Source organism: Alternaria infectoria (genome assembly GCF_024043175.1).
Source record: "Alternaria infectoria strain BMP 0036 chromosome Unknown scaffold_10, whole genome shotgun sequence".
NCBI lineage: Eukaryota > Fungi > Ascomycota > Dothideomycetes > Pleosporales > Pleosporaceae > Alternaria > Alternaria infectoria.
Window position 1 is genome coordinate 918346 of NW_026250699.1, and position 26346 is coordinate 944691.

Below are 26346 nucleotides of genomic sequence, written 5' to 3' on the forward strand. Positions count from 1 at the left end.
AAGTAGAGTCGCAAAGCCCAGTATTTCTCGCGTCACCAGAAGTGAGACATTACGTCGGGCAGCCATGTAAGTATTTTCAAAGCCTTCTGACATTTGACATCAGCTGATGAGATGGTTTCTAGGGCTCTCCATAACAGCAACTCACCTCTCCTTCGCCTACCAGCAGAGATCCGGAACCAGATCTACGACTACGTTATAGGAGGCCAGAGCTACATGATTCACGAGACATCTGTGGAAAAACCATCCTACTATCTCATCCGAAAACTTGGCATGGGTCTTCATTGGCGTGAGCAGACAGCTCTCTCCCGAACCTGCCGCCAATTCCGCCATGACACAAGTTTACTTTTCTTCCAGAACAACATCTTCAGCCCCAACCATATCGAAAGTCCCTCAGCCATGAACAGATGGATGCATATATTGCAGCCGCATCATGCAAATGCCATACAGACCATAATGTGGGGATTTTGGGGACTACGCAGCGACCTCGAGGATCTGAAGGTTCTCTTAGCTGAGTGGGTGAGAATCAAGGGGATTGGGCTATATTGCTACAGCATTTCAAGTGGGACAGTACCAACCCAAGAAGCCCTGAAGATTGCAGGCTTCGAGCCTGATGGAACGGTTGAAGCTGTGAAGGTTGGGCTCAGCATAGTGTGGTATGAGCGATCTTAACCAGCTCATCAGTAAGTGACTGTTGCGCCATTTTTTTTCGCTATATCGGCTGACCTGAATGTTCAGACATGTCGCCTCACCATGTCACGCTTGCTAAGCTCGGTCAAGGACATCGGCATGTCCTATCGGTGGGGGTTGAATTCTACCCGGTGCCTTACCACCAGCGACGGACTCAAAGGCTTTAGTACCTTCTCAGCTAAAGCGATCAATACTCCCAGTGGTTGGGTTACCTTGGAGAATCTGCTTGACTTTCTTCAGCTCTCATTTCTTTCTGCACAGCAGCAAAAGTCTTCAAATGATTACTATACCGATAGCACATACGATATGAAAGGCATTGAAGTGCTTTCAATAACACTGATTCACATAATGCTTCCTTGTGTGATCTTTCCATATCTTCCACACAATCCGTCAACTTATCGTCTACCCCGATGGCTCAATAGTAGTTATCCACAATGTCATAACCACGAGAAGATTGATCATCAACCCTTCGAAAGCCTCGAAGTGGCCCTTTGCTCTGCACTGACTTCGCTTCAAGCCACTTCTGCAGTATCACCAGCAGCCTCTCTTTATAGGCTGCCTCAAGTCGGTCAAATGTCTGCCATTTATGCTCCCGCAGTAGTTCCAGGTGAAGCAAGTCTGACCTTAATCGCATGTCAGTAAGAATACGTTACTGGAATCTTTCCGTTTGCTATAGCCCACTCACCAGTATATCCCAACCTCTACGTTCTTCCCCTGTATAGCGCTGCCCATCTCCTCAAAGCACTCTCGCAAAGGTATATTGGCGTCGATACCACTCCATTCCCACTCTTTCATAGCTTTCATCTCCTCGGCCGTTGGTAGCGTTTTGGAGAAGACTAAGTGATCGCGTGGTAGACACTCTAGCACAAGCAAGCCCAGGTCGAGATGGGTAAGCGCCGGGAATTTCGCTAGAAGGTTCGACGCAAACCATAATCTAGACTGCTCCACCAGACCGTTTCTTTCGTCGAATAAACGGATAGAGTACAAAGGCAGCGAAAGCTTCCGTATAAGACAAAGGTTATGCGCCCCGATCTTCAGCCAAAACGTCGTGAGGAGACTCTGGTAGCCGTATTTCCCGTGTGCGGGTATGAGATTGAAGCAGTAGAAGCCGAAGAAGTAAGTGCGCACCTCTTGGGAGATTTGGCGGCTTGTCAATGTGAGACTCCAGAGGATGGGCCGCGCGGATGATTCGAGGGCTTGGAAGGTGCGGCGGTAGCAAAGGCGGACACCCACCGAGAGTGAATCAGGGTCGCGTTTGTTGAAGAGGTATCGGTAGACTTGCTGTCGGACTTCTAGGGGAAGCTTTTCGAGAGAAGATTGTGCGGGTTGAGTTGGAGGGGGTGAGACAGTAGGGTTGAGTTTTATCGCAGATAGGGAAGTCGTGATGCAGTCTAACGTTGCGGATGAGGAAGACATGACTGGAAAATGTTGCGCGATGGCGCTGCAGTATCTTGGAGATGAATGCAGAGCGAGTGGAGGGACCAAGAAGATAGAGTTATGTTCAACTGCGTGTATTGCTGATGGGAGACTGCACCCGGGTAGAAAAGTAGGCTAGCAGACTGTGCAAAGCCCAAACCGCAGCACTCCGTGGCCCACCTGGGTAGATTCGCCACATGTACTCGCAGAGAAATGACACTCCCATTCACTCGACCTGTCAGCGCTTCATAGCAGATATTCTAGCTCATCGCTCTCTTCACCCACTTGATAAGTCGCTACAGTCTTGCTGGCTTATCGAATGCAAACAGCGACCTCCCCTTCTTTTCACCATCTTGCCAAACCCATCCGCTTTTGCCCACGATCTCGACCGCGCCACTGGCCATCTGTCGCAACGTGCTTTCATCTCCATGATTCGAGAGGAAACGTTTGCTGCTGCTCTTTAAGCGACCAATAATGTGACCTCGAAGCGGGCTGCCGTCTCGGTTGAACTCTACGGTGTAAGTTTCGACAACAGCCTCGCCCTCTGGGTCGAAAACGAGCTCAGGCGCGGGCACATCAGTAATCTGCGGCGGTAGAGGGTTCTCTGTCGAATAATTTCCTTCTCTTCTAGGCTCTTTCGACAATATCACGACGTACTGATAGCTCAGAACGCCGCCATTGCAGAGCACAAGTCCTTTCTGGCCTTTGCCGTCTCTCAGCTGCCGCGTCATTTCAGTGAGCGCATGCATCGAGTAGTTGTTTCCAGCTCCGCCGAACGATGTCAGACCACCAAGTATGGTCAATGGCTTTTGACGACCAACCACAGGTATCCCTAGATGCTGCGCCGCAATCTTAGGCACAATAGGGAAGCAGGAGTAGATATCGACGATATCCATCTCTTCCCTGGTAGCATCAGAAACCTTCAAACTCGCATCGATAGAGCGTGATATACTGGGCGATGTGTAGAAGTTTGGTCGTTTCCAGAATTCATCGGCATCCTTCGTCCCTGCGCCACCAAGCGGATAAACCCATTTAGACTCGGGAACACCTAACCTTTTGGCGAAGGAAGTCGATGTAAGGATGACTGCAGAGGCAAGATTAACCGTGTTGAAGGCGTTCATAAGCAGGGGATCTGTGCGCGTGATGTAAGCGTCCGTTCCTAATGCGGAAAGAGGTGAGACCCACAAGGATAGCATATCATCCTGTTCTTCTTCCCAATAGTCTTGATGTCTTCCTCACTACTTGAAGTTCCTTGACTCCATGCGTACTCATTATTCTTTGCGACGTCTGCAAATTCAGCATACAGCTTTGCGCTCTCTTCGTGGTTTGCCTTCAGCGTCTGTCCGCGATGCGCACGGAACGCGTTTTCGTAAAGTGGGTAGACATGTATTGGTGCACCAATCTTGTGAATAGCACCGAGGTCTTTGCCAGAGTCAGTAGAAGAAAGGGTCTGCCAGAGAGAGGAAACCGCACTATTTCCTAGGTCGCGACCTGTTGGTGTGAAGACCGAATCTACGGCTTCGGACGGAGCTGTCCAGCCCGGCGGAGGAAGCTTCTTTGCAGCTGCGCATGCAGATACTGGTACACTTAGATGAGTGGAGATGGCGGAAAGGCATGCAGTACGTACACGAAGCTAATGCTTCACCTCCAGTTACAACCGCGACTTTGCATTCGCCTTTTGCAATCCTCTTAGCGGCCTCATCGAAGAGCTTTCCTGGTTTATCGCCTCCATGTTCGGAATATCTCTTCCATTTCAGACTCTGATCAACGCCCAGTTTCTCTGCCAAAAGCCCGGGTAGATCTGGATACGGCCAAGTCCACGTCTTGACGACATCGATGCTGTCGATTGCTAACTGCAAATCGGTCTTCGAAAGAGATGCAGTGTCGCTAATGGCCTTTTGGATGGCTTCTAGCATCAATGTTGCGGGCTCCTTCGCATCCGCGATGGCGGTGGAGCGGTTCTTGATGTCGCCTACGCCGATGATCACGGGGGTATTGGTGGACGTCATGTCGTGTTATAGGATTAACGGAAGAAGAGCGCAGTCTGACCTCTTGGTCGCGAGATGCAGTTCTTTTTTATGTCACGTATCCCGTGATTGAAGATATGGCTTCCATTGCATGCCGGAGAGTCATGGTTGACGTGAGGAGTCCGATTTGCCGAGGTACAAATGACGCGAGCCACTGCCGCACGCGCTGCTCATGTCCTCGACGCGTCAGTTCCGGCCATCGGGACGGATGCATCTTCTGCAACAGTCCTCCGGTCTCTCCATGCAGCGTATAGCAACACTACAAAAGCCTGTCCCTCCGGATTGATACCGTTGAGCGGCGTCCGCTGAGCTTCCGTCAAGGAGTTGACGACAGGCGCCACAATACCAGAATCCTCATCTACATGGCGACTGACAGACTCCAGCTTACGCTTCGCCCATCCTACGTACCGTTCGCCGAATGTGCCAGGTTCGAGGATTGACATTCTGAAGACCGTAGCTGCCATCAATGCTGTCCCAGCAACCTCTGCAAACCATGTCTCGTCATCGAGATAGTTGCGCAACAGGCCCGACGCATCAGTATCGCCCTCTATCGCGCCGTCAAGAATGCCTTTGGTCATATCTAGTAGCATCTTCTGCTCATCAGCGGTTTCCGATTCGTATTGAGATTTGCGCAATGTTGCTAGCACCCTAGTCATCCCAGCTGCAGCCCAGGCATTGCTCGTACACCATGCGCCGTCATCGCTCTTTACGCTGTGTGTGCCCTCGGCATTGGCGATGTGTTGCCAATACCCCCTCGACGTGCCCAGCACCTCGCAGTATAGCTGGCACTGCCGTACACTCTCTTTCACCATGCCTATGTCCGAGGTGAAGACACCGTGGTATGCAAGAGCAGGCGGTACCATGTAGACGAAGTCTGCCCACAAAGAAGGGCACGCATCGCGATGCGATATCGCGCCATTGCTGTATCTGGGCGTGGTGGAGAGCAGATCGTGCAGCTGGCGATTTACCGCGGAGAGGTAAGGATTGTCAGACGCCTGGAAAGTTGTCGATTTGTAGAGCAACAAGGCCGGAATGCAGAGAGATGTCGGATCGGACGACGAACCTAGTCACTGCCTTTAGCATGCGTTGGACGTATTCTGAGAGAAGAGAGCTTACCGTTACCTTCGCACAGTCTCGCGCTATTCGTCTGTATGAATGGTCTCACATATTGCAACGCTTCTACATCCTCTACCGGCAACTCTGGCATCTTGCCCCCTGGGAATGGGTCATGGAAGATGCTGTGGTGAGGATCTCTGTACTCGAGTAGCGCTTCAAATACAGTGCCGTACTCCCAGCTATGTGACGCAGATTCCTGCGCTTTGGAGAGAACTTTGTCGATCACAACCTGCGGAATCATATCGCGAACTTCCCGATTGATGCTTTATGTTGGTTCCTGGGGTCGAGGGGGTTTGTAGCTTCGAAGCGCGTGCCTACACGTCTGCTGTATGACGTTCGCGACGCGCGCATGTGGTGTCATCTCCGCGCCTTCGCTTCCTGCCGCGGGCAGGTGCAGAAAGCTTGGTGAGGGGTTATTGTTCCTTCCAAGCACCCTCGAAGCTTGACCCAACCAACTCGACAGGCCCACGAGAACGACTCAACTTACGTTCTGAGATATGATTTACTGTAGAGGATATGGGGCTGATGTAAGCTTACATTACCAAGTATAGGACTCGTCCCTGCGCGATTCCATGGGTTACGTATGCTCAAAGACGAGATGAGTGTGCTCCAAGAGGACATGTCGTATGTTGCTACATGCCTTCAAAAGGGCATGCAGGTGGACTGAATGGTATCAGGAGACCCACATGTTGGTGTGCGCAGGATTGCAGGACCAGCCGACACGTGTCGACCGGGGCGGACGCCCGCGCAGTGTTACCGCACTGACATTTACCGAAGCTGACAGCCAGCTTTTTCTTGAAGGTCGGCAAGTAAGTAAGTACTAGGATGAGATGCGAAAGGGTTCCTTCACTCATAAATTCGAGTACATGCTAAAGCTGCTAGATTGATGTCTGGTACGACAGTGGGTCGCGCCATCATGGCCCTACGGATGATGTACCCACAAGAGACCCGCAGTGAATATCCTCCAAGCGACGTCCAAGCTTCTGAGATCCTGCCTGGGTGAAGGTATTACGTTTGAAAACCTCAATGGTACGAATGCTGAAGATAACAGTAGCACATGATGATAACAAGGGAGGCCTAATAGTATTGCGGTTGAATGTCAAGATTTTCTAAGCGAATAGGTACCAACATGTCGAGCTACTGCGTCTATTCCTATACGGCGCATACAGTCTTGGTTGGTTTCATCGGAGACTTGTCCGGTGGGACCAAATAACAGCGCCGCCGGATGAAGCACGAACCGCCATCCCCGCGATCTCCAGGTTTTGCAATTAACTGTCAGTCAGTGCACTCTCCATGCGCCCCATGATCAGCTCCATTTCTACCCAGACCCAGCTCGCAAACCAGCGGCGGGTACCTCGAGCGCTAAGGCTTCTAAGCATATCTCCCAAAGCTTGTCCGGGCTCTGGACACGCCCAGTTTGAGCCTCATGCACACAATATGCACGGTTTACGTCGGCTCAGTTCTTATCACCTCACTCCGCACGTAGGGCGCGTCTTAAGTCCCCAACAGATGAACAGTGCCCGTGGCGCAAGGAAGTAAAACCGAAGGAATGCGCGCCGCTCAGAGGGGACGTCATCATACGAGTAAAGTAACGGGCTGCAACCATCACAGCGCTCGAGGTATTTTTCCCCGCATTTCCTACCGGTAGTTTGCACTAGCCAACGATAATTGGTTCCCAGAACCCGTTCTGACAAGGGTCTGGGCTACTATCGTCCCATACGTTCGATAAGGACTTGGCCACCGAAGCCGTACCATGTTTGGGTAGGTCCGAACCGCGAACGTGGAATAATCCTCCTCTCGCGCCGGCCCATACACCACATTTGTTGCAAAATCTGCTATCACGGCCGGCGCATTCTTCAGCCGCCTTTGGCATCCCATCTATATAACCACTAGGCATCCCCCTAAGGCGAAAGCAAGATTGGTACCGCCGACCAAGCCTTCCTTCTGTCTCGTGTTAACCATGCCGAACCACCACATGGCCGACGAGAAGCCTGAGGCTGTGCCGTATGGCTACGACGAGAGTCAAGTTGGCTTTGAGGAGCCGTTTGTTCATGGCGCCGCTACTGTTGGTGGTGAGACTGGACGAGGTGGAGACACACATCGTGGACTGAAGAGTCGACACATCCAGTTTCTGTAAGTCCGCATTCTCTTGTGTCGCTGAACCAATCGCTAACACCTTGCCAGTGCGCTTGGTGGTGCTATCGGAACAGGTCTCTTCATCGGATCTGGATCTATCCTAGCCCTCGTCGGTCCTGCTCCGTTGTTCATGGCCTACCTCAGTATGATGCTTGTCGTTTACAACGTTATGAACAACTTGGCTGAAATCGTCACCTACCTTCCCATGCGCGGTATCACTATCCCTTACTTCATCAAGCGATTCGTAGACCCGAGCCTCGCATTCGCCGCTGGTTGGAACTACTGGTACGCCTACGCAATTTTAGTGGCCGCTGAAGCTACGGCTGGAGCAATCCTTGTCGAGTACTGGGAGACGCCTGTCCACAATGCTGTCTGGATTACCATCTTTCTGGTCGTGGTCTTGTTCCTTAACATCGTTGCAGTCGAGGTATTTGGAGAAGCCGAGTTCTGGTTTGCTTCTATCAAGTTCATCACCATCATTGGTCTTGTTATTCTCGGCTTTGTCATCATGTTAGGTGGGAGCCCTAACGATCAAGGGAGGTTGGGATTCAGATACTGGAACAACCCAGGCGCATTCAAGCCGTATATCGTGGAAGGGAACTCTGGGCGATTTCTGGCCTACTGGACTGCGTTCGTCCGTGCCGGATTTGCTTTCATCACTTCGCCTGAATTGATTGCGCTCGCTGCCGGAGAGACTATTGCCCCACGCCGAAACATCCCCAAGGCTGCTGGCCGATTCGTTTACCGTCTCGCCATCTTTTATGGTCTGGGAAGCTTTATCATCGGTGTCATTGTCCCATCAGACGATGATCGCCTCCTCAGCAAGAGCTCCAACGCTTCCGCTTCTCCCTTCGTTATTGGTATCCAGCGTGCGGGAATCGTAGGTCTAAACCACGTCGTCAATGCGGCCGTCTTGACATCAGCGTGGTCTGCCGGAAACGCTTTCTTGTTCTCTGGATCCCGCGTCTTGTATGGTATGGCTCTCAACGGAGAAGCGCCTAAGATCTTCGGCAGGACCAGCAAGAAAGGTGTACCATATGTGGCTGTTCTTGCTACATGGGCAATTGGACTCCTCGCTTACCTGAATGTCTCCAGCACTGGCGCCCAGGTCTTCTTGTGGTTCTCCAACATCTCCACCATATCTGGATTTATTGCCTGGATTGTCGTCATGATCACATACATCCGCTTCCGCAAAGCCATGATCTTCCACAATTTGCTCGAGTCTCTTCCCTACCGCACACCGTTCCAGCCATACCTCACATATTTTGTCCTCAGCGTAGTGTCGCTCCTGACTCTGACCAACGGTTTCCAAGTATTTGTGCCAGCGAACTGGTCTGTGTCCGACTTCCTTGCCGCTTATATCACCATTCCAATCTTCATCGTACTTTACGCTGGCCACAAGATCTACTTCAGGACACCGTTTGCCATCAAGGTCGAGCACATCGATGTCATAACGGGTGTGCGTGAGATGAACGAGCTGTGTAAGGACGATATTACTGGTGCGCCTGTGCCAAAGAACGTTTGGCAGAAGATCTGGTACTGGATTGCCTAAAGTGGCACCAAAGAACGGTTTCGAATGTTCTTTCTATTTGCGTGTGCTTTCATCTTTTTAGCCGTATACCATTGCTAGATCAACAAGCTGATTCGGCACTGTCACTCCTCCCCACAAGCATTGCACTTCTAAGGCGTCATGAATCAGAGTTTCTTGATTGTGAAGACTCTCGCCCTCTGTTATGCTCTTACTGATTGGTTGAGACATGCGGCTCAACCATCGGATCAGCCTTACCTGGGTATCGTGCGCCTAGAGCTGTGTACGCCTGGCATCGGGGAAGATAAGCCCATGCGTCAACACTGCACCTAGCCACTGAGATACCATTCAATAATGGTCTCGCATATGACACCATGGGACCGGAGCAAGGCTATGACATAGAAGTCAAATGAGCAGCATTTCAAAATGACCATAAACCAAGATGACGTCACAGTTGAAGCGGTGAGGATGCAGGCTTCTTTTACACGTAGCCCTACGACGCTTTTCATGCGTTCCAAATCGTGGCGCGCGCGCCAATTAAGCTCAACAGCTCCCGTACCACACCGTTGCGCACATCGTAGGGGGAGTTCAGGGGTAGGATATAATCAGGATACCCAAATCTTCTGAAATAAGTTTTACGCACGATAGATCCTTATTTTTTATTTACAACTAAAAGCTATTAGAGATGCAATTACTAACAAACAGCTATTAGAAGTGTGATTAATGTTAGATTTCGAGCCCGTTAAGGCATAGAGGGATATCCTCTATTCTAACATAGAAAGGCAGCAATAGCAACAACAGCAGCGTTAAGAACATTAACAACACTACTTCTAATTATTTTTAAATAAGATATAAGACTCGCTGCTCTCTTTCTGTCCACCAACTGTTAGTCCCCCAGTTATCCAATTTTGCGAATCCTATACGTTCGCAGACAGTACAGTCGTCGTTAATCCACCTAGCAACAAGGCACTCCTCTGGGCCCGATTTTCTGTAGTTTGATGCCCAGCAGTCCTCATACAATGCACGGGCTTCAAATTCATCAAAGGGCTTTGGATACAACTTGCGGGCATCTTCGTCTTCCTCGAACCACCCGGATTCGTCAGCTAGATGTATCAGAAATGTTCCTCGATCTTGCAGTTCCTCCATCTCAACACCAAAAGCCACTAAAACCCGGTCAGGAGATCCAAGAGACACGCTCTCTATCACAGGTAAAGGAAGCTCGTAATGATTCGTTGTAGCGTGCGGATGCGCCATTTTCGATGGTCCAGTTCTGTACTCGCTGGTGAAGAACTGTGATGTCGGCAGGCAAGTTGCTGAGAATTTTAACATGCACGGTGTTGCCGTGCCTTTTGGCAGGCAATAGCCAACGAGGTCCTCGTCAAATGACACGATCTCAACGTCTTTGACATATAGACATCTGGAACTATGGTTGCAGCCAAACGGCGGTAGCCAGCTCTTGCTACCTGTCCATCCGGCCCAAGACCAGCTGGGCAGCGATGAGATCCCTACCCCATCCATGGATGTGCATGTGTAGCGTCTAGCTGAGAGACCTTGAGACACCCACGACATTGCCAGGATAAGATCCGTACTAGGAAGACCATAGATCATGCGTTCGGGCTTGATCATCTTGGACTCCAAGAATGCGCTTATTCCAGCAAATGCGCGTAGGATATCAGAGTCGTATGTTAAGTTTCTTTTCGTGAATGAGATGACAAGATCGCGATACGATGTAATGTCACGTAAGCTGTCCCATCTGGCTTCTATCGGGATGAGCTTTCGCAGCGGATGGAAGCGTATGCACGCCTCGGGAAGACTGCCACACAGCTCGCTGAATAGCACCGAAGGGCAGGTCAGAAACGCTTCAAGATGTGTCAAGACGAGGCACCGGGTCGATAGGATTCGTTCTTGGAAGGCTGAAGTGAGGTTAGTGACCATCTTGTTTTGCACCCTCCATGCAGCGCTTACTCCACGCACGACCTTCATATGTGACATCGTCGAGATGCACTCCCAATTCCTGAGTTCTTCTCACTAAGCGCATGGGTCCGATCTTCGGCGTTTGCTGCGGTGCCCTGCTCCCAGTTCGTATCCCGGGAAGCTTATCCATGGCACTTGTAGAGGACGCGGCTATAATAGTGAGGACCGACTGCGAGTAAATGTAGTCCATGCGATTGATGTAGAAAGCCGTGAGTACCCCTTCGTCTTGTGGGATGCAAAGACCATCGACCCACAAGTATCTCACTTCTATCGATCGAGTAAGCTGTATGGCATCCTGGACAACCGGCGCTGGGCAAAGCTTTTCGAGTGCCCCAGGTCGCATGAGGACCTTGCGATTCTCACTTGTGGTCCTGAGAACCTGAGCACCACCCCAGACATAACTGAGCGAACAGTAACGCGAGGTCGTATCCGCTTCGACAAGGCAGAGCCTTTGCGTGTCAATGAGAATAAGCTTCATCGTTTTCTCGTCTGATGTTCGCCTACTACTGCTGCCACATCCATTGGCACGGTCGTGCACAGAACGTGCACCACAGCAACTGTCAATGAAGCCAGACACCCAGCGAGGGTTGATCAAGGATCCATCGCCATGACATTGCCAGCTGCGCATTCGATGGGCTAGGACCAGGTCCATAGCAGACTGTTGTTTCCAAGGCCTATCCACGATCAATTGACAGCGAAAGCGCATTGCGCCGTCGTAGATTACCAGTATTTCCGTGGGGTTCATGATATTCGTTCGTATCCAGCATCCGACATTCTTCGAGCCTATGTTTTCATCGCGGCGTATGAGGGGCGCATCGATCTGGTTTCGCAGATGTGTGTATAGGTAGTCGCAGATGAGGCACAGTCTTCGAAAGAAGATCTCGTTTAATGTGCCGAAATTGGTTTTGAGCAGGGAAACATGCTTTTGCAGTACAAAGTGTGACAAGCACACGTTACATAGCCGCCGACTAGTTCGCGTAGGTGATGCATTATTGAGGTCAGAACGGGCTGGAATAGACCCAGTAGTAGTAGGTGATGCATCGTGTGTTGTGATGTTTGTGTAAGTTGGTGTGGGGAGGCTGAGAGTGGATGGGTGGGGAAATTGCGGTAACGGCATGGCAACCACTGAGTTACTTCGTTGCGCGTGAGGCCCCTTTTTATCGACACGTTGAGCCCACAGCACGCAGAAACTGCTTCAGAGCCCTGTACATGATGTTTAGCTTAAGATGAAGCGGCTGTGCAGTTTTCAACCTCGTCGCGCGGTGGTGGCTGAGTCTCAGCCTGATGGAGCACCGCGCCCCAGTAGAGCTATTACCCAACTTACTGTAACAGGCTAAGCATGTCACACGAGTTACGCTGCTCAGGTAGCTTATGTCACGCGATTCCTGCTCCGCCCCTTCCGCCTAGTCTAGCCAAACTACAGCCGGAAATCATGGAAGAGATAAGAGATAAGACGCACCTGCTGCAAGACTCGGACGCCGCCGAGCCGCGCTAGAGCCGCGACGTGCACTTCATAATGCTGCGCCAGGTATGCATGCACTTGCCAGGCATTCAACAGCAGAACATTACATCAGCCCGACCAAATCCAAGAGAGCGAAAAGCGTCTGTTCTGTGGGTTAGCGTCCGTAAAGGTCCAATCAGGCAAGTCTTAACGGTGTTGGTAGTCGTATTCCATGCATTGCTCGTGGTGGACGCTGCTAGCGTGGTTGCTTAATAACCTCGGGAGCCCTCGCACCTATACTCATGTCGTTGTGCATTATGCGCAATTTCTGTAACTTTGTAGATTTTCCTAAAGTACGCCTAAGAACTAGTACGAAACCCTGTCTTTCTCCTCTGCTGCTGCTGCTGCTCTGCCGCTATCAAAGAGTTAATATCCACACCCAGCGAAGTGCAATAATCGGATCACAACTAAGCTCACAAACTAACCATTCTCTAGCTCCAGCGAATAAGAAATAGGTCAGTAGCATAGCATCCTCGAACTAGAAGTATCAAGCCTTTCAAGGGCTCTGATCGGATAACCAGCGGCTCGACCTGCATAACAACACCATATGCGGTCGCTAACGTGTGCGTGTCATAGTTTCAAAGAAGCACAACTGCCTGCATCAACACTGGGATGCATCGCCTGCACACCCACTCGCTCCACACGAAGCCAAAAAACAAAATAAAAAGGAACGTCGAAGCGGCAGACTAAATCGCTAGTCACACAACACGAGAGAAAGCGTATAGATTCAAGTGTGAACAAGCTCACGGAGTTGGAAGAGGCATCGCCATCAGCGCTTCTTACGACGTGTTCGAACAGCCTAGTGAAATGCTACGGCTTTCTAATGTACCTGTATCCTTTCAGTCCATGCCATTGTACTCTATCAACGAAACAAAGTCTCCCTCCATTGAATTGTTGCACCTGTAAATCCGTGAGAGTGAAACACGATGTCTACACGTCAGCGAAGCATCAAGCTATCGTCACCCCTACCTCGCTGCCATGTCCGAAGACAACCGCAACGAACCTTCAAGACTCCGCATATACATGACTATTGTGAAGATCAGCGAACGAGGACCTCGTGTCGCACCAGAGAGCAGTTTTAGATGAATTTAGCGTGCTTGTTCCAAAGTCTTTTACTTAGTAGATACCATCAATCAACGAGATTACGTTAGCTGATCGTTTTAGTCCAGGCTAGTTCACAATTCCTTCCATTCAAACACTCTCCTCATACACATCTGCGTTCTCATGCCCACTTCTCCGCAGGAATATCTTCATACTCTCGAGCACTTGCTTCTTCAGATCCGACCTCTTCAAATTCTGCCCCGGGAACCCTCCATACGTCCTATCAAACTCGAACGGCTTGATCGCTTTCCATATCCCATGGATAGCCTTGGGCGTTAGTGGAATCATGTTAGGATACGCCCACATGAACGAGTAGGACGTCGTATCCGGGACGCGGTGCGCGTTGTTGAATCCAGACTACCACGATTGTCAGCCATGTTAACCCCAATAATGTAGAAGAAAGAAGAGAACAGGACTGACAGGTACACTCATAAACGTATCAGCGATGAAAAGCTTCCGATCCCACCACAGCACCGAGCTGCCCTCAAAGTGCCCACCGCATTGAATCATCTTGGCCTCGCCCCCAACCTCTTCAATCGGAACGACGCCCCCCACAAACCTCCTCACATCATTCTGATCCTCTCGGTTCAACCACATCACATCGCCTATGCACATGTACACCGGGCACCCGAACACACCCGCCCATTCCAAATGCGTCGTGTAGAAATGCGGATGGCTGATCACAATAGCCTTTAGCCCACCCTTTCCCTTAATGAACTCGATGGTAGCAGGGTTTAAGAAAGCGACACAGTCCCAAAGGATGTTTCCGCGGGATGTTTGTAGTAAGATGGCTCTTTGACCGATACCAAGTTGCTTGCGGGTCGTGCTAGAATCGGCCAGACCCGCGGGAAGTTCCGATGGAGACAGAGGTGCAGTGGTTATGTAGTGGATACGAGAGTCTTCTTTATCCGTTTCGAAAGTGTTCTTTTGGAGGGCTTGGCAGGCTGAGAGTGAAGTCCAGGATTGTCCTGATGCGGGAACATATTGGCGGGGATCCTAGACACTGATCAGCTCTACTGCTTTTCTGTCTTGCATTCTGGCGTGGTGATTCCAGGTTCTTAGTGTTGGTGATGGACATACATCGCAGATCCGACATGTCTCCGGGTGCTGCTCAAGCGGAACGTCGAATTGCGTGCCGCACGTTTCGCAGACGGCTAGATTACTAGGCTCGAAACTCATTCTGTCAATATTTGAGGGTTATATATCAAGCCACAACTTATTCGAGGCGAAAGATGTAAAAGGATGGGCGAAGATGCCGTCATGCTTGCGATGTGTGATGTAGTAGCTTCAAAAGTGGGGTTCGAGAGGGGAAAGAGCAGCTGATGAGAGCTTCCTCAATGACAGCCACTTTTGGGCCTGCAAATGCATCGAGCGAGAAGTCTTATAACCATATCGCGATATCACGACTGTCAAGTAAGTTCAAAGTCGCGTGAAAGTGTGGGGCTTGCTTGTGCATATTCCTAGGTTTACTCCGGTACTCAAAAGCAGCGAATCAGCAAACACAAGCACAAACACTGCATCATGCATCTTGGCTGGCTTCACTACATTTGTCGACTTGTTAGCTGCGAGGTTCAACAGTATATGCACATCCAGGATGGTTGATGGAAATATCTTTTGCAAAGTAACGATATTGGAATTCCGCGCCTGTAACGCCTACGCATTCTATACGCGTTAAACACTATACATGCCGAGCCTTTGACTCGCTTCCTATCGACTTCGAATCAAGTTGCGATTTTGGCACTGCATTCGTGATCCTCGACCATTCGCCGTTGAAAGCATTGACAAGCCACCACTTAAGCTCTGGAATCCTGTTAGCTAATTCGTCGCATCAATGGCACACAAAGTCACTTACTGTCGTAGACAATCCTGTTCGCGTTGTGGAAGTATATACTATGATCCGAATCGGGGAACACATGAACATCGTAGTTTTCAATACCTGCAAGATCTAGCCGGTCAAGCAGGGTGAGGGTGTTCTGCATGTGAACATTGTCATCGGCGACACCGTGCATAACCAAGAAGCGAACGTTCTTCGCGAGGGAAGTGACATCGGTGATGGTGGAATTGTCGTAGCCTTCGGCATTGTTCTGCGGCGTGTGCATGTAGCGCTCCGTGTAGATGGAATCTGCGGTAAACAATTAGCGAAGTAGATGAGTATCGTGAGTCTTCTTACCATAGTACCGCCAATCAGTCACAGGAGCGACAGCCATCCCATATTTGAACGTCTCTCCTCCATCCTGCTCGAGCGTCTTCAGTGTGTTGAAACCGCCGTAACTCCAGCCCCAGATCGCGAGTCGATCAGCGTCCACGTACTTCTTGGCAGCCCAGATTTTGGCTGCGGCGATCTGATCGTGCGCCTCGTAGTATCCAATGTTGCCTCTCGTGATGCATCGAAGCTTCCGACCAAGGAAACCCGTACCTCGCCCGTCCACTGTCACCACAATGTACCCGAGACTGGCGGCAATGTATGACTGGAAATCAACCTTGAACTTCTTGTTGACTTCCTGCGAGCCTGGTCCGCTGTATTGGTAGAAAAGAACAGGATACTTCTTCTTCGGGTTAAAGTGCGGCGGACGACGCTCGAGGACGTTCAGCTCGAAGCCATCAACGTTGATTGTCTGATAGTTCAGAATGGGCATCTCAAGCCGGCGTACGAAGCGGTCAAGCGCTTTGTTTTCCTCAATGACCTTTTCGTACTTGTCATTATTCGATGGCGTGCTGATGATCTTCTGCCATGGAATTCCGGGACCGTTGTAGGTGATCAAGGCGTAAGAGCCACCAGCTGAGAAGGAAGCGTCGTAGTAGCCTGAGCCTCCATTCTCCAGCATTTCGCTCTTTCCAGTACCGTTCAAGAGTACAGAGTAGACGTGTCGTTCCATAGAGCTCTTCTCAGTTGAAACATAGTACACCAGGTTGTTCTTCAGGTCCACGCGAGAAGGCGCATCAACGACTTCCCACTCGCCCTGGGTGAGCAACACAGGCTTGTCACTGTCCAATGGTGAAAAGTAGCCAATATGGTCGTAGCCTTCGTGAATGATTGTATCAATGTATCCATCATCCTTACGACCGTTGTCAGGATCAGCCGGTACGAACGTTGTCTTCTGTGAGACCTCCATCCAGCCTCCGTCCAGCTCAGCGACGTTCTCGGTTCTTACCGTCTTGCCGGTGCGCTTTTCGACGTCCATCAAGACAAGCTTCAGGATGTCGCTCTCGCGATTGGTTTCGCGAACAAGTACTTGCTTCGTCTTTCCGGCCCAGACGATCTCGGTGATCAGACGGTTCTCGTCACTGAAGTCGTCTTCTATGTCGACACTGAAGACTTCGCCCTTTTCGACGTCGTAGAACTGCAGCGAGACGATGGGATTGGGGGCGCCTGCCTTGGGGTACTTGATGTCGCGAACCTCGGGGTAGTTCTCTTCGCCAGCCTTGGGCTTCTCTCCGCTAGGCCGTGACACGAAATACTGGACCGGGTATGTCGGGACGGTGGACTCGTCGGTACGCAGGAAAGCGATGTACTTGCCATCCTCGGACCACCATGTCGCACTATTTCCTTGGAAGACCTCCTCCTCGTATACCCAGTCAGGTACACCATAGAAAAGCTCCGAGCCACCGTCTTTTGTAATCTGTATAACCTCCTTGGAGTTCAGCTTGCGCAGGAACATGTTGTTGTCTCTCGTGAACACGACCGCATCGGACTGCGGAGATATCGAGGCTAGCTGGATTGCGCTGTTTGGCTGGTCCGGATCCAAAGCTTCGCCAGTCTGTGTCTCAACATCAAAGATCCAGTACTTTGCGGTACCGGAATGTCGCCAGTTCTTTTGGTAATCCGACGTGACAAGCACCTTCTTGAAATCTTTACTTGGCTGGACATCACTGGGATAGACGTATGTGCCATCCACCTCAAATGTGTTCTTCTTCATCAGCGTAGTCTTGCTCGCAGAAGACTTTGCCTCGCCCTTGGACCTTATGTCCTCAACGACCAGGTATTCCTCGTTGCTCGAGCCCTTCTCAAGCAACAGGCCATCCTCGCCCTTTGGTCCCGGTATCCACGCGACGCTTTGCTGTTGGGCATAGAAGCGGCCTCCGAAGACGTCGTCCAACGTGATCTTCCTGCCCGAGCCCTTGGTAGAACTGGCAAGAGGGTCGTGTGGCCTGGACGAAGCGTGCTTGTAGCTGCCGTTCATCAAGAAGAAGACGAGCGCAAGCGCCCATCCAGCTACACAGGCCGTGCCCACGATCCACAGCCACCTCCTTGTCTTTTTGTCTACAGCAATGGGGGCCTTGTACCGCCCATCCTCGACGTCGAACGGCTCGCGCGCCTGGCTTGCATCGTCATCGTCGTCCGTGTACTTCTCCCCACGCTTCGGTTGCGACGCACGATTGAGGGACGGGTCGTTGATGTGTTCGAGGACGAGCGAGGTTGTGGAAATGGAGGATATGGATGTTTCGGAGCCGTCTTCTGAAGTGCGCGCGGATCTCTCTTCTTTGGTTAGCAGCTCCGTCTCCTCCTCCTTCGCGGCACGCTGTCGCGGCATGGTAATGATCAAGTATGAACAAGAACGCAAGCAATTATAACATGATAGTAGAAGGCGACGCAGGATCAGATGAGACCAGCCTCAAGAAATGGGTATAGTGGCAAGGCGCGGGTGCGGGTTATGAATTGTGTCCAGCTGGGCGGAGTTGCGGAGTTCACGCGGAGGTGCGGGAGCTGGTGTTGGCCGAAACGCCCCAAGCCACTCTTCGACGCAAGGGGCCACCCGCGCTGCACTAAGACTTGCATTACAATGAGATTGTGCGACGCGTTCCTATTCAAGCCTGCTCTGGGAATTTATTGGAATGCATGGCGCTACAAACTGTGCCAAATCTAGATGGTATGATTTCCTTCCGCTGTGGTCTTCAATACAGCCACATCTGCTCTGGTTCTGCAAACCCTTGAACCAATTGAGCAATTGCCTTACTCCCTAGGAGTACTGATACAGCCAAGAATTCGATATTTCGCTTCGTGTTTCTACGACGGTGTTGATTTGTGCATGAATTGCCAGATGGTCCCGCCGAACAATAACATCTGTTCTGTAGTGAAGATGCCTGTTTGAGTAGACTGCTCACGCACTGGCCCTCCACAATGGCGCATACTGTCAATGGCCGTCGATTCGTCCTACTATGAGGGCAATGGGCCAAGATAATCCTAGAAGTTTTGCTTAGCCGATGGTCGCCAAGGCCGACGTTCATCTTTCTTACCTCCTTCATGGTGCCGACCGCATACATCTTGTCCACCTCTGATCTCAGACCCTTGATCTTTATGCGGATGTTGGTGCCCTTCTCGATAACCTGCTCTCCGTCGTCGGTCCACTGCGGGGGTGTAGCGTTCGCGTCGAACTTGATTTCAGCGGGGATCATCTGTCGCTGTTAGTAATGGATGGAGGCATGAATTAGGGTGAGATGTACACTGCGTCCCACAAAGGCCTGCAAAGATCCACAGTCGACGAAGAATCCGGTGCGGAGCACTGAGGTGACAATGCCGTCCATCTTCACATTATTAGCAATGGACTCGATGATCACGTCGGACGCTTCCACATACCACCTCGCCCTTATATGGCCGCCATACGACCGCCTTGTAATGGACAACGTACTCCGCAGAGCCGGAGCCAGGCATCACTTTGCCATCGGAGATGTCGAACGAGTCCAGAATGCACACGATGGTGTACTTTCCCGTGCTCGATCCCTCCTCTTTCTGTAGCAGCTCGCGGTGGATGTGCTGACGGATGAGCGGGCCAAAGTACGAGGGATGCAGCTGGATCGTCTTCTCAAGCTCTTTGAGGAAGAACATGTTGCGCGTTGTACGGCGGATACGGTAGAGGAGATGCGCGGTGTGGATGAGTTGCACGGTTCAACGGTGAAGATCGAAACAAGGTAGAGACAGGACCGTCGTCCTTGCTATTATGCGACTTTATTGTCTTTATGCTGAGCGGCCCAGTCAAGAGTCGACAGTGTACGGTAGGCAGCGCGCGTGCTTCAGCGAGACGCGCCTTCGGCCTCCAACGCAGCCCTGATTCTTATATGCAACAGCCCATGCACCCAAGTCGCAGTGTGATCGCGGCGCCCGTGCAAGTCCGAGGGTACAGTGGTCGCAGATGTGGGCGGAGTGAGTGTCTTGTAGCCGTGCAATGGTCGCGACAGGAAAGGTGAGCTCCAAGGGCTGCAGGGCTCTCGGCGCGGAAAATCACTCGCTAAGGCCCGAGCAGCGACCCAACTCCCACCTGCCAGCTTGCGCACCCCCACACACCCATGTCGTGATACCCATTCACCCTGCGCCATCATCTCTCGGCTCCCGCCGCCGGTGCCTTGGTCCTTCCACACTCCCCGAGCTCGACTCTCCATCCTGCGCTTCCAAGACATGATTTAGTCCCTTGACGTCCATCCCACTCTTTGACACGCGCCCACGTTCCCCATCCGGCACCATGTCTCTCAATCTAGAGAAACAACTCGTCTTCGTACGTCATTCTTCAACAGATGTCTGTACTTGGCTGACTGGAATCTAGTACGGAGCATACCACCATAATAAAGTAGGCTCTGCCGTCAGAGAGCATCTTCACATGTCAGCTAACATGCCATGTGTCAGGTCAACGTCGGAATACATCTGCTCTGTGTACCTCCGATCCTGTTGACGTCTTTCCTACTGGTGAGGAATCCGACTGCTCTCATCGCGGCCCCTCTAACACGATAGTAGCTCACCAACACGCCTGCCGTCCCCATACCGTCATGGCTCTCGGTACCTAATCTCCCGCTCAACGTCGGCACCGCCGGAGCCGTTCTGTACTCGACCTTGTACATCCTCATGGAACCTGTCGCAGGTGCCATGATTGCTCCGATCCTCATCGGCAGCACCGCGTATGCGAACCACCTTACGTCCACGTACGGTGCGACTGCCAACTCGTGGGCCGGCGCAATCAACATCGCATGCTGGATCGCCCAGTTCGTCGGACACGGAAAGTTCGAAGGAAGAGCACCAGCGCTTCTGGACAACCTTGTGCAGGCCATCTTCCTGGCTCCGTTCTTTGTTTGGTTCGAGATACTCTTCATGCTCGGCTACCGCCCCGAACTCAAGCGCCGGATAGACCAGGCTGTTGAGTTGGAGATTCAGAAGTTTAGGAAGAGCAAGGAGAAGGGTCAAAATGGCTCCGCGAAATGAGACGCAACTCGACAACGGATGTACAGCGCATGAGCAGACAAGGACCCAGTTATTGGCACTTGCAGGTTAATCGAAGCAGACATTGGAGGACCAGAAGACAGTGCAAATAGTGTATGAATACTGCAGGAGAAGGAGCATTGCGCAGGAGCAAGGTGTACGCGGCGTCTTGAGGTATACGTTGTCTTTGGTAGTCAAGTTTGCATAAGTGGCTGCGAGTTTTTAAAGATTCACATAACATAGTAGGATACCAATTTAGAATGTTGCTATTTTAAATTTGGAGCGTATGATGTTGATTATATCGGCCGTGATCTCTTGAGCAACCCGTGCTTGGGGAATACTCGACAGTTGGCATAATGATGCATTGGAAGGGCCATTGATACAGAGACGCCAATCGTACACTATATGCTTCTAGTCGATGCTAATTAACTGATCGTGACAGTATCAAGCTGCAAAGAAGGCTACACTCCCGGCTGCACCGTACACCGAAACGTAGTCCGAAGGTATCCACAAACATTTACTTTATCTTTATCAAAGTGTGGGGTACTGGCCATGTAGACGAGGATCGTGGATCGGATCGGGATGTCGTACGAAGAGTTCAACGCGATAATGCGTAGCAGCTGAATGCTACGTTTCGTTGTCTAGTGTTTCATTCAAAATCACCAGTCAAATCATGGCTCGTCGAGTGCCAACGTGGTGTTGCAGTGAGAGAGCTCGGTTGAGATGCGGCTTTTTTAGGATTAGGGTAGACGCCAAGGTCCGCGCTTTCCTCCCGAACCGCAGGACTTTCTTCCTCACAGCAGAGCTCCCCATCCTGCACTCCATCACCATCTCCCCTCTTCCATACCTGCATCAATCTCAATTGGTTGCAGAGCCTCCGAATTAGACTCTTGAGCAGCTGCAGCCATGTTCTCAAGGGCCATCCGCCAGTCGAGCCGCCGGGTCGCTGCAATCTCTGCCACGAGCAGGATTGCGTCGGTAAGTCCATCGCAACCGCCTGCAATTGCGCCTGCCGCCCGTCCAGCCATCGCCAGCAGCCTCCAGAACCGATATCCGATGCCATTGGCGCCGCAATGGAGCTTCGTTGATGGAACTGCCCGGGCTGCGCGGCGGCGGGACCAGCTCCCCTCTACCCAAGTGCACCACTGACGCCTTTTGCCCGCCCACAGACCCGCGCTCCCGCGTTCACCAACGCCATCCGATCCTACGCCGCCGATGCGAAGGCCACCCCCACCGAGGTTTCCTCCATCCTGGAGCAGAGGATCCGCGGTGTCCAGGAGGAGAACAGCCTCTCCGAGACTGGACGTGTCCTGTCCGTCGGTGACGGTATCGCCCGTGTCCACGGCATGAACAACGTCCAGGCTGAGGAGCTTGTCGAGTACGCCACCTGCACATTACGACAATTTGCCATGGAAGCTAACGGGGTGACAGGTTCGCCTCCGGTGTCAAGGGCATGTGCATGAACTTGGAAGCCGGCCAGGTCGGTGTCGTGCTCTTCGGTTCTGACCGTTTGGTCAAGGAGGGCGAGACCGTCAAGCGTACCGGAGAGATTGTCGACGTTCCCGTTGGCGAGGCTCTTCTCGGACGTGTCGTTGACGCTCTCGGTAACCCCATCGACGGAAAGGGTCCCCTCAAGACCACTGAGCGCCGCCGTGCTCAGCTCAAGGCCCCCGGTATCCTGCCCCGCCAGTCCGTCAAGGAGCCCGTCCAGACTGGTCTCAAGTCCGTCGACGCCATGGTTCCCATTGGACGTGGTCAGCGTGAGTTGATCATTGGTGACCGTCAAACCGGAAAGACCGCCGTTGCCCTCGACGCCATGCTTAACCAGTACGCAAATATTCTTCCACCTGCAAGCAACACAAGCTGACATGAAGATTAGACAGCGATGGAACAAGGGTACTGACGAGAAGAAGAAGCTCTACTGTATCTACGTTGCCGTCGGTCAGAAGCGATCCACCGTTGCCCAGCTCGTCAAGACCCTCGAGGAGAACGACGCCATGAAGTACACCATCATCGTTGCCGCCACCGCCTCTGAGGCCGCCCCTCTGCAATACATTGCTCCCTTCGCTGGTTGCTGTAAGTTCATTTACACATTCGACAGTGTAGCCAGGATGTATTCGCTGACAATTTTGAACAGCCATGGGTGAATGGTTCCGTGACAACGGCAAGCACGCCTTGATCATCTACGATGACTTGACCAAGCAGGCCGTTGCCTACCGTCAAATGAGTCTCTTGCTTCGCCGCCCTCCCGGTATTTTATCCCCGTGCGAACTGCATGTAAGACATACACTGACAACATTTAGGTCGTGAGGCTTACCCCGGTGACGTTTTCTACCTCCACTCTCGTCTCCTTGAGCGTGCCGCCAAGATGAACGACAAGCTTGGTGGTGGTTCGCTCACTGCTCTGCCCGTCATTGAGACCCAGGGTGGTGATGTGTCCGCTTACATTCCTACCAACGTCATTTCCATCACTGATGGCCAGATCTTCTTGGAGGCCGAGCTCTTCTACAAGGGTATCCGTCCCGCCATTAACGTCGGTCTCTCTGTCTCCCGTGTCGGTTCCGCTGCCCAGGTCAAGGCCATGAAGCAGGTCGCCGGTTCCCTCAAGCTCTTCTTGGCCCAGTACCGTGAGGTTGCTGCTTTCGCCCAATTCGGTTCCGATCTCGATGCTGCGACTAAGCAGACACTTTCGAGGGGTGAGCGTCTCACTGAGCTCCTTAAGCAGAAGCAGTACTCTCCCATGGCCGTCAACGAGATGGTTCCTTTGATCTACGCTGGTATCAACGGTCTCCTCGACTCCGTACCCGTCAGCAAGATTCTTCAGTGGGAGGCTGACTTCCTTGCCCACCTCCGATCAAACGAGCAGGACATGCTCAACCAGATCGACCGGGAAGGTGCGCTCAGCAAGGACCTCGAGTCCAAGCTCAGGGAGGTTGCACAGAGCTTCACCAAGAGCTTCGCGGCATAAACGAGTTGAAGGCTGGAAGAGTGGGTACTGTCTATTCCAATGTTCTGAGGGGCCAAAAAAGTGCTGATTGGTCTTTGAGAATAGATGTATAATAGAAGATGCGTCCTCGCCATCAGCTGTGTCTCAATATGGAAGATTTGTTCGTTTTTCTGCATTGACATCAGCCTGGCAACGCACGCCTACCTTGGTCGACGAATACCTCTTGTGATTCCCTGTGCTCCTGTTAGCGGTACATATACGGCTCTTTTTCAGCTCATGGAAGTGGGATGGTGGAGGCTCTGTATATGACAAATGAACGTTTCCTCTGTTATACTTGTTGTTCCTGACGCATATGACGATGATGGTGATACTAATACTAAACTACGCAGGGAGAAAGTCATGTCTGTGGTGTTTAGCTATCGTCTTGGGGCATACCGTGATCGTTTTGGGTAGCATACAAATAGTGGCGGTACCCTGTATATGTAAATTGCTTCATACTCCACACCTCTGTCAATGGGGCAAACGCTGAACATCTCCCAGGACCAGTATCAAAAACTCTCTAAAACCGCAAACTTGTCTGTAGCAGGCAAACGTAATATAGAATGTCTGGAATATGGAACGAAATCCAGAGCCTATTCCCTTGGCTTGTAGCCAGATGATGCCTGTCTCACAACATAGTTGGAAGGAAATGCTGTTTGACAATGCGGATTCAATTCTAGTAGTCTATAGTAGGTACGCGCCTTATCCAAGCGATCTAAGCAAAAGGACCGTCTACTTCTGCCTTCCGCGTCCCCGTTCTTCTCCGTCACTGGCATCGCCATCCTTGAAAGGATCGTCGCCGATTTCCACGGCATCACCCGTCTCGGGTGGCTCATCTCTGTACTCATCGTCCCACGTGGTGCGGAGACTAATATCGTCATCTTCCTCGCGTAATCTCTCGGCAGCTTCCAGCGCTCCCGGGTCGTCCGCGTATTCATGTTCAAGGTCCTCGATACTCATGCGACGGATACCCGCACGCTCCTCAGCTTCTAGCTGTGCAGCGCGGGCCTTGGTCTTGCGGTATACGAGCCAGCCCGTGGTAACACCCGCAACGAGACCAATGAAGATGGAAACGTAGGATAGAGCTTTTGTGCTGGGGTCCATTTTGCCTCCACTCTCGGCAATCTTCTCGAGCTGGCTGCCGATGAATATGTGTAGCATCAGCTTAGGTGATACTATGGCTGTGGCTAGAGCGTATGATGCCCAGTGTACGGTAGGGAAGGTTGCGACAGCACCATTGGAGATGGAGTATGGTAGCGGGCATAAGCGGTACATGATGAGGAGTTTGAGGCCGTCGTGTTTGAGGGTGAGGGAGAGGGCAGCGAAGCGCGTGTCATTGGCTATGAGGCGGTGGACCATAGACTTGAGGAGGGTGCGCGAGAGGAGGAAGGATGCTGTGCTGCCGGCGACGGTTGCTGTCGCGGCGATGAACCAACTGGTATACTGTCAGATTGCATGTTGTGAATGACGTGTGAAGCATACCCGTTGGGAAAGCCATAGACAAAGCCGGCTATGGTGAGTAAACTCGAATAGCCAATCAATGGCGGGAATGATACGATGAAGATCAAGACCCAGAGGATCAGCCATCCGGCCGTCACGTCTCTCCATTTCTTCGCGACGGGTAACAGGGCCCCGAATATGCGCTCGTTGTACACCAGGAACAGTATGCCGCCCACTGCCAGCACCAAGTTTCCTACGAAGAACAGCACTTTCTGCAGGGGAGAAAGTTTGTTATATTGATCGAGGACTCGTCGCGAGAGTGTATCGTACTTGTCCATGGCGCGCTGCCGCCATGAGCTCTGTTGACTGTGGTGCGATGCGTTGCGCCGGAAGGTGGATGATTGCGGACGTCGGCTCCATATTGGCGTCTGGCCTGTTTCCTCATCGTCTAAAGGGAGCGCAAGGGCGCGGACATCATAATCGCTCGCTGGCATGTTGATAGATGCCTCTATACGATACGGGGAGGTGCGCCTAACGGAGTGGCGCGGAAGTATGCGGAGGTAAGAGGATGTGAATGCGGTAGGGAATTGAATAGAAGGATAATGGGAGATGCTAGCTGATACAACTGGAGACGGACATTCCGCGTGGTGGTAGTGGAGCGTCGGAGGCAGCTTTGGTGTGAGATGCTAATGCTAGTGTGGTGTGGGCGCTGTTGGAGAGCTCTGGGTTTCATCGTCATCCGGGCGGACGAACGCGGTGCATCCGCCATGGATCCGCCCTGCATTAGGCGATTAGATCAGATCGGCCCCGAGTTGAAAAGCAGTCTTGCTCGGCATGCGCGTGGGACAACTATAATTCGATGATTGCAAGTCAACCTAGCAAAAAACTGAACACCCTGGAGCCTACGTTGACGTTGGGTTACCCACTTTGCAGGTTTTTGTCGTGATGTAGTCCGCAGACCTGTTCAAGTTGTTTCGTGTATAAGGTGATTGCAGCATTGTATGCGCATATACTGTGTGTGACATGTGCTCTGGTCATGTTAGACAGCTCCGAGCAACCTACAACGTACTGCATCCATGGATGTTTCCGCGGACCCACACGACGCAAAGCACGTGATTACTCAGCCTCTCGCAGTCTGTGGCGCCCATAGCCCTATTCGAAAGTACTTGAGGCATATGTTGCAGCTTGTTTTTCCGCCGACGAATGCCATCGCAGCACTTCTTATCCAGCCCCAGTCGTCATCCTCGCTCA

The 26346-nt window shown here is 51.8% G+C and overlaps 10 protein-coding genes across 10 annotated transcripts; 3 read left to right on the top strand and 7 right to left on the bottom strand.

The window, feature by feature from the left end:
- Positions 1-1368: 1368 nt before the first annotated feature.
- Positions 1369-2103, bottom strand: J4E92_006749 (uncharacterized protein; the record flags this gene model as incomplete). Its single annotated transcript, XM_051498115.1, has 1 exon — positions 1369-2103. The coding sequence occupies one exon, from the start codon at positions 2101-2103 to the stop codon at positions 1369-1371; it is 735 nt and encodes a 244-aa protein (XP_051351841.1).
- Positions 2104-2399: 296 nt separating this feature from the next.
- Positions 2400-4112, bottom strand: J4E92_006750 (uncharacterized protein; the record flags this gene model as incomplete). The annotated part of the gene is made up of 3 exons (XM_051498116.1): positions 2400-3235; positions 3289-3681; positions 3731-4112. 3 exons carry the CDS (start codon positions 4110-4112, stop codon positions 2400-2402), a joined length of 1611 nt encoding a protein of 536 aa, XP_051351842.1.
- A 188-nt stretch (positions 4113-4300) lies between these two features.
- J4E92_006751 (uncharacterized protein) lies at positions 4301-5487 on the bottom strand (the record flags this gene model as incomplete). The annotated part of the gene is made up of 2 exons (XM_051498117.1): positions 4301-5125; positions 5296-5487. The coding sequence occupies 2 exons, from the start codon at positions 5485-5487 to the stop codon at positions 4301-4303; spliced, it is 1017 nt and encodes a 338-aa protein (XP_051351843.1).
- A 1719-nt stretch (positions 5488-7206) lies between these two features.
- On the top strand, positions 7207-8934 carry J4E92_006752 (uncharacterized protein; the record flags this gene model as incomplete). Its single annotated transcript, XM_051498118.1, has 2 exons — positions 7207-7379; positions 7431-8934. The coding sequence occupies 2 exons, from the start codon at positions 7207-7209 to the stop codon at positions 8932-8934; spliced, it is 1677 nt and encodes a 558-aa protein (XP_051351844.1).
- Positions 8935-13576: 4642 nt separating this feature from the next.
- Positions 13577-14665, bottom strand: J4E92_006753 (uncharacterized protein; the record flags this gene model as incomplete). The annotated part of the gene is made up of 3 exons (XM_051498119.1): positions 13577-13843; positions 13907-14482; positions 14567-14665. The coding sequence occupies 3 exons, from the start codon at positions 14663-14665 to the stop codon at positions 13577-13579; spliced, it is 942 nt and encodes a 313-aa protein (XP_051351845.1).
- A 499-nt stretch (positions 14666-15164) lies between these two features.
- Positions 15165-18018, bottom strand: J4E92_006754 (uncharacterized protein; the record flags this gene model as incomplete). The annotated part of the gene is made up of 3 exons (XM_051498120.1): positions 15165-15286; positions 15339-15608; positions 15657-18018. 3 exons carry the CDS (start codon positions 18016-18018, stop codon positions 15165-15167), a joined length of 2754 nt encoding a protein of 917 aa, XP_051351846.1.
- Positions 18019-18641: 623 nt separating this feature from the next.
- Positions 18642-19310, bottom strand: J4E92_006755 (uncharacterized protein; the record flags this gene model as incomplete). Its single annotated transcript, XM_051498121.1, has 4 exons — positions 18642-18668; positions 18722-18880; positions 18929-19009; positions 19062-19310. The coding sequence occupies 4 exons, from the start codon at positions 19308-19310 to the stop codon at positions 18642-18644; spliced, it is 516 nt and encodes a 171-aa protein (XP_051351847.1).
- A 631-nt stretch (positions 19311-19941) lies between these two features.
- On the top strand, positions 19942-20672 carry J4E92_006756 (uncharacterized protein; the record flags this gene model as incomplete). Its single annotated transcript, XM_051498122.1, has 4 exons — positions 19942-19974; positions 20023-20046; positions 20103-20162; positions 20211-20672. The coding sequence occupies 4 exons, from the start codon at positions 19942-19944 to the stop codon at positions 20670-20672; spliced, it is 579 nt and encodes a 192-aa protein (XP_051351848.1).
- A 903-nt stretch (positions 20673-21575) lies between these two features.
- ATP1 (Alpha subunit of the F1 sector of mitochondrial F1F0 ATP synthase) lies at positions 21576-23637 on the top strand (the record flags this gene model as incomplete). The annotated part of the gene is made up of 6 exons (XM_051498123.1): positions 21576-21647; positions 21839-22047; positions 22101-22496; positions 22549-22745; positions 22807-22920; positions 22973-23637. 6 exons carry the CDS (start codon positions 21576-21578, stop codon positions 23635-23637), a joined length of 1653 nt encoding a protein of 550 aa, XP_051351849.1.
- Positions 23638-24387: 750 nt separating this feature from the next.
- J4E92_006758 (uncharacterized protein) lies at positions 24388-25589 on the bottom strand (the record flags this gene model as incomplete). The annotated part of the gene is made up of 2 exons (XM_051498124.1): positions 24388-25090; positions 25138-25589. The coding sequence occupies 2 exons, from the start codon at positions 25587-25589 to the stop codon at positions 24388-24390; spliced, it is 1155 nt and encodes a 384-aa protein (XP_051351850.1).
- Between the last annotated feature and the right edge of the window lie 757 nt (positions 25590-26346).